Source organism: Cnephaeus nilssonii, assembly GCF_951640355.1.
Source record: "Cnephaeus nilssonii genome assembly, chromosome: X".
In the NCBI taxonomy this organism is placed as follows: Eukaryota; Metazoa; Chordata; class Mammalia; order Chiroptera; family Vespertilionidae; genus Cnephaeus; species Cnephaeus nilssonii.
This window is the reverse complement of record NC_137071.1, coordinates 69,648,256-69,654,932: the sequence shown is the minus strand read 5'-3', so window position 1 is coordinate 69,654,932 and position 6,677 is coordinate 69,648,256. Positions and strand designations below refer to the sequence as shown.

General features: G+C 51.8%; 1 protein-coding gene across 3 annotated transcripts; it reads right to left on the bottom strand.

Moving 5' to 3' along the window:
- Window positions 1-231: 231 nt before the first annotated feature.
- Window positions 232-6,249, bottom strand: LOC307096331 (G-protein coupled receptor-associated sorting protein 2-like). Of its 3 annotated transcripts, XM_079765914.1 has the most exons (5): window positions 5,557-6,249; window positions 4,980-5,062; window positions 4,405-4,473; window positions 4,005-4,082; window positions 232-3,707 (listed from the first exon to the last, which is right to left on the bottom strand). In XM_079765914.1, exon 5 carries the CDS (start codon window positions 3,378-3,380, stop codon window positions 912-914), a length of 2,469 nt encoding a protein of 822 aa, XP_079622040.1. In that variant the 5' UTR covers window positions 3,381-3,707; window positions 4,005-4,082; window positions 4,405-4,473; window positions 4,980-5,062; window positions 5,557-6,249; the 3' UTR covers window positions 232-911. The 3 variants fall into 3 exon arrangements, with proteins under 3 accessions (XP_079622040.1, XP_079622042.1, XP_079622041.1); XM_079765916.1 differs by lacking the exon at window positions 4,980-5,062; XM_079765915.1 differs by lacking the exon at window positions 5,557-6,249 and having other exon boundaries at window positions 4,980-5,158.
- Between the last annotated feature and the right edge of the window lie 428 nt (window positions 6,250-6,677).

Below are 6,677 nucleotides of genomic sequence, written 5' to 3'. Positions count from 1 at the left end.
AGAGATAGAAACATCAATGATCAGAATCATTGATCGGCTACCTCCTGCATGCCCCACATTGAGGATCAAGCCTGCAATGCAGGCATGTGCCCTGACCGAGAATCCAACCGTGACCTCCTGGTTCATGCGCCAACGCTCAACCACTGAGCCATGCCAGCCGGGCCCCATTCATTCTTTCCATGGCACTGAAGCTACAACTTTGAGTTATAAAATATGTAGATTTGGCTGCCTTAGCTTTCCAAACTGGCCTCATTCCAATGCATCCTTCAATAAACTTGTCTCACCTATTCCAGGCAGACAGGATACATCCACGTTACTAAAACTGATTTTTAAATTATATATTACCACTCGTCACTTCTTATCCTATGCTTCAGTGACCAATTTAAGGGGGTCCCTCTTCTCTGAAACATTCCTCAAGTACCACAGCCCACGCAGTAAATGTCCTCCTTCCTAAACTCCAGAAATGGAATTTTCCAATGAGGGTATGCTTGTCATACTTCTAACTATTTATGTTTGTAAGTGTGTACAATGTATCTGCACCCGGATTTTAAAGTGAAGGGTCACTTCTGCCAATTTTCACACAGAACTTTATTGAAAACACAGACTCAAATAGAGAACCATATGTTTAAACAACGAACAACAGGGTAGCTTACATAGGCAACTCAGTTCATTGGAAGCTCAATACTGAAAAATACTGCAATCTGGACAGCAAGACAAATATCAACAAATATGTTTTCAGCTCTAATATTCATTTGGCATCCACAAAATGATCCAGCTCAAGCCAAGAACTGGACAAAGTTAACAACAGCATTAAAAATATAAGTTACAACACAAAACCAGACGGTGAAAACCAAAGCACTACTCAGGGCTCTTTGGGAACACAAGGCTGATGAGACAGGTGGTTAATCATATTAGTTTGGTTGTCCTCCATCAGGATCGTTTTGATTGTCTATTTGGGTTTGTAGTGCCTTAGCTAACTTCTCAAATTCGTGGAATGCAGACATAAATGGCACAGGACTGAAATCAACAATTAAGGCTACTGTTCCATTTCTCATAATAGTATTGATATTCTGAAACATTTTAATAACAATTTGAATATTTTCATGTGACTCTTGTAAGGTAAAGAGACCCACAAATACCGATAGAGCTTTGGTACTGAATAGTGTTTTTACCACCATAGGATTTTCAGACATGTTCAACAGCATTTTCAGAACATAAAACTTCGTTGTTGCATCTCCCGTGACTAACAGGGAAAGAAACTCAGACATAAAATTGGCAACCAGTGTGTGATAGTCAGTAGTCATAGTGAGGTGTCTAAGCAGCCTTAATCCAAGAAGTTGCTCAGGGGAATCCAAGCCTTGTGCAAAGGTTTCCTCACACACTTGACATATGAATGTTTCAATCATGTTTAGATGTGGATAAGGTGGAGCCATGAGAATCATATTTTCCAAAAATTTTGTCCTAACTCGGGAGGTGGGATAATCAAGCAAGGTTTCAATAAGTGAGACAACACCTGAATCCCGAATGAAATCTCGGGTAAACTGAGAAGCACTTCTCGTACCCATTGCAATTTTATATATTTCCTGAATAAAAGGATCGCGAACCTTTTCCATTAACAGGAGGAGTTCATCAAACTCTCCAGAACCAATTTTAAGTTCACATTGTATGCAGCTGCAAGACCAACTCTCAGGCTCCGCACTTTCCCTGGTCCTAAGATGCTCTCTAATTTCCCGGACGGACCGGTAGGAGGGTTCACACTGAAATGTGAGCTGATTGGCCTGAGGGGAAGATTCCTCATCTTCCCCTTCCGCATTATTGGGCTTTCCCTCAAACAGTTCAATGAATGCAGAGGATGCTTCTTCAGGAATTCTAAAGGAGGTTGGGGATGGGAAGCCAATCCTATAAGGGCCAGGTTTGTATTCAACAGTGACCTCTTCCCAGGTTCGAGGCCTGGATGCTGTATTAATTCCCTCTTCAGCTAAATCTCTGAACTTGGAACTAGCCCTGTACACAGGATTGGGATTTAGGTCAAAGCAAGCCTCATCCCTATCCCAGAACCAGGACCCAAATATGGCCTCTTCTTCAGACTCCTGCCTGGTCTCCTCTCTGGCCACAGCCCCCAAACTGGACTTTTCCTCCGTCCAGAACAAGGATCCACCAATGGCCCCCTCCTCAGCCCCTGGCATGGACTCACAGATGGCTGAAGCCCCAGCCTCCACACCAGCCTCTTTCTCTGCCCAGAACCAGGACCCAATGATGACATCCTCCTCAAACTTGGGCTCATGCTTGACCCTATTACTGTTATCATCTTTCTGGGCCCTGGGCTTCAAGACAGTATTAGGCTCCTCCTTGTCTCTGGGCCTGAATCTATTAATGATCTCTTCAGGCAAAAACCAAGACTCATTATAGTACTCATCTTCAGACTCAGATTCAAAAAAGTCCTCTTTCTTTGTCCTGAGTTTGGACCTAGCATTTGCCTCGTCCCTGACTCTGGGTCTGAACAAGTTATTGGTATTTTCTCCAGGCCACAAGCAGAATGGGTTGCCAGACTCTTCCTCAGACCCAGACCAGGAATCAATATAGGGTTCTTGCTTGGATCTGGGCCTAGACCTGGGGTTAGGCTGATGTTTAGCCCGGTGCCTGGACCTGGTATTGGCCTCTTCCCTGGGCCATGATCTGATACTGGCCTCTTCTCCAGCCCAGAGAGAAGACATTGTAGAGGTCTCATCCGCTGACCAGAATCCAGATTCATTAGACGCTTCCTCTCTGGCCCTGGGCCTGGGATAGCACCAAGACCCCGTATTAGTTTCCTCCCCTGATCCAAACCAGGGTTGAATTCCTGACTGACCCTGGGAGCCAGGAAAGGTCTCAGGATCCATAGTTACCAGTTCCCTATCTACAGATAGGGCTATGGGTTTAGAAACTGATCCAGACTCAGTACTGACCAGTGGCCAGGCTGCTGCATTGGTTTGGGGCATGCCCTCTATTTGGGACATTACTTCAGCTCCAAATTCAGCCTGGGCCCAAGCCTGGGCTTCATCCTTGGGCCTTGCCCCAGGGATTGCCTTGGCCTCAGTTTTAGGACGTGCCCCACCTACTGCCCTGGCTTCAGTTTTGGGCCTTTCCCCAACCACTGCCTGTGGTTCAGTTTTGCGTCTTGCCCCAGACATTGCTTGGGACTCAGTTTTGGGCCTTGCCCCATTCATAGCCTTTGACTCAGTTTTGGGCCTTGCCCCAGGCATTGCCTGGGTCTGGTTCCTAACCTTGGGTCTGACCACCATCTGGACATCATTCTCCCTCTCAGCCCCACCCCCAACCTCTTCTCCAGCCTTCTTTTCAGGCTTGGCCTGGGCACTAGGTTCAATCTCAGCCCCAGTCATAGTACCCGTTACAGAAAAGACACAGTTAAAGTATCAGTAGCACAGTCTCAGCCTCTACCACAGATGTGTCACAGTTCTCTATCTTCACACTCTGATCCTTCAGTGATTCAGACGATACAGTTAGAAATAAGAGTTAGAGTCAATCACCAGTCCAGTAGTCAATAAGCCTCTTTCCCAAGACCAGCCACAGCCAATATTACAGACAGGGTGCAGAAGAGGCACAACCAAGCTGGGGGAGAATGGATGGTTCCCAGGTGGGTGCGGATCTGTTGAGGGTGGTGGTCAGCAGCAATTCCAATACCACCAGAGCTGCCACTAAAGGTGAATCTAAGGAGAGAGATCAGCATGGGGCTTTGAGTCTCTTCCAATTGTGTCACTCCAAGCGGAGACTCACGCACAGAGACTGAACCTTGAATTCTTGGTGGAGCTGTTTGGCTCTTAGAAAATCTGTCACCCTTATTCCCCCAGAGCTGCCACATACTTGGCCTGCCACAAAGTAAGTGTGAGGTTGGTGGGGAAAGTATGCTGGTAATGGGGCTAAGGAGCCCCCAAACTAGACCCTAATCACTTTTGGACCTGTGGTAGTCTCAACTATCCCACCCTTTTACCCACTCCCATACTAACCTGCTCTGATGTGGTGCAATATCCCCCTCCTTGCTCTGTTCCAGTGGTATTCAGCTTTACAGCAGACAGCAGGCTGTCCTATGGACAAGTAAACATACAAGAGAAAATGAACTCTGAGTGCTTAGTTGACAGGCAGACACCCTGACGCCTGATGCAAACACCTCCCTTTCTGTTTAAGGGTCAAATTTTTCTAATGTTTCCTGTCTCCTGGTTCTTGACCCCAGGTCTTCTCTCATTCACAGCCGACACGTACCCAAATATTTCTAATACCTCCTGCAGGAAATGCACAGGGGAGGCTGTAGCAGTGTGCAAATCTGGCAGGGCAGGAGAGGTGGATCACAAAGACCTGCCATAATCTTACTCAGTAACTGTCCCTTGCATTGTCCCTCTTTGCACCAACCTGCAGAGAACTGAGCCAATCTCTTCCTCTCTTCCTTCCTTGCAGAAAGTGACCAGCCTTAAAGCAAGCCTATGGACAGACAGACAAAAAGATAAGACAGTCAGGAGACCATGGTAGCAACTGAGCACTTGATGGGAGTCCAACACCAATGATGGGAGTCCACATGTTATTTGTCTTTCAACATTTAGGGTCTTCTTGGTCAAATACTCTCGTTTTTATCAAGTCCCTCTGTTTCAGGATTCCAGATAACGACATATTTTCTTGACGTCACAGTTTTCCCATTGCTCCCTTCTCCAATTCTGAAGATTCACCACTAGGTGCACCACATCCCTTTGCCTTGCGCAGCATAAATTGGGGGAAGGGCTCCTGCATATTCTAGAAAACAGGTTGTGCAGTGGCACTTGTAATTACGAATCTGTCTCACCCTCGCCTCTGAGCCCATCTTTTTCTGCCCACTTTTGGTTGAAATAAAGGATGGAGGTTAAGAGAAGTATCTAGAAGCTGGTACACAGGGAACCCCCCAATTCGGGTATCCAGTCAATTACTGCTGTCCACCAATCCCCATCCCCACACACCTCCAGATCCAGGCTATTTTCCTGCTCCAACTTTCTCAAGCCGCTCCTCTAGAGATGCACCCTGCAGCCTGAAATCGCCAGACCTACCACGCAAACATGAGGCTTTGGCATCAACGAGGTGCCTGTGGGAAGGGAGAGCACCCAGAACGCAGGGCCCCAACAGGCCCCTTCCCGCAATCAGGGCCCCGAGTAGCCATCGCCCTCGCCCCCGCCCCCGCCCCCAGCCCCGCTCCCGCTCCCGCTCGCCATTTCCCCCCCAGTAACCGCCCCTCAGCCCCCTCCCAGCACAGACACCTCGACGGCGGGGCGCGGGCGCCAGGAGAGCTGGCCGGGGGGCAGCCGGCGCGCTTCGCCTCCGCAGACGCCCGGGGAGCCCTCCGGCCACCCGGCGCCTTGGGCCGGCCCGCGCCGCCTCCTCGCCAGGGTCCCCGGCGCCGCGCACCTCTCAGGGACCGGCTCCGACCGCCCGGGTCGCCGCCTCCTCGCCAGGACGCCAGGGTCGGGGCGCCGCGGGCTGCAAGCTGGTGGAGAGTGGGGGCCCCCGCCGCCCACTGCCCCGCCGCCAGCCCCCACTTGCCTTCACAGGCTCAGGGCCCGGGTGGTCGTCCTCCCCTCCTCTCACAGCTCCTCACTCAGGTCCCCACCGCCGTCCGCGCGCCCCGAACCGCAAAGAGGCGTCCCGCCCCCGCGCCGCTGCACCAAACCCGGCCGGGCAGGGGCTGCGCAGGATGCGACAGAAGCGCTGGCAGCGAGGGTGTCGGGAAGGGGCGGAGGGATACAGCACGGATGGGCTCGGCGCCCCCCAGGCCCACCGTAGTTCCGACCCGAGGGGGCGGGGCCGGCCCGGGGCCGGGCCAGAGGAGACCCAGCCCGGGGGTGGGGGGGGGGTGGGGGGCAGGTTGGCGCCAGCCCGCCCCAGCGGACCAACGCGGCCCCTGCCAGGCGACCACCCCCACTGTAGTGCCCTTCCTGGCACTGCAATCTAGGGGGCAGACGGGCGGGGGTCGGGGGGCCGGATGGGGAGGTCCAACGGAGCTGCGCTGGACGCGGCAGCGGAAGGATACAAACCGCCCTTGGTCTGTGTGAATCCCCAGACTGCCCTGTCTGCCTACCCCCCTCCATCCCACCAGCCGTCCTTCCAGACGCTGAGGGGAGAGGAGGGGCTCTGGGGACTGCAGGCTGTGAGGGGGAGAGGAGAGCCAAGGCCAGACCACCCCAGACATTCTGGCGTGACCCCAAGGGTTTCTTTTATTGTTCACAAGCGGGGAGAGGGGAGGAAGGTGGGAGGGGGCTGACATGGAGGCCTCACCATTTGTTCCTCTTCTAGAGGATGGCAGATCTAGATCTCTAACCCTGGCAAAACAGTCCAGTGCTCTGCGCCCAGAGTCATTCTTTCTGCCACACTGCTTTTTCTCTCATTCGAAATGATTATACGTGTTGTCATTTTGCGGTCCCCACAGTTGCCCAAGAGTTCACTTCCCTGCCAGGACCCACGATGGCCATGCAATCCCCCCTGCCTGTAGCCCCATAGCCAAGTATCAAGCACCAGGTAGGGCAGGTCCTGGCTCCTCTTTCTCCGGTTCTGTCTGTCAAGTCTTCTGTGGCAGTCACATACACGCTATCATGATCTTTGGCAGTGTGGAAATGTGGCAGGGATTAGAACCAGCTTGGATCTCAGCCACTTCCCATATACACCTG

Coding starts and splice junctions, on each gene's coding strand:
- LOC307096331 (XM_079765914.1), bottom strand. CDS start 3,380: ATGACTGGGGCTGAGATTGAACCTAGTGCCCAGGCCAAGCCTGAAAAG.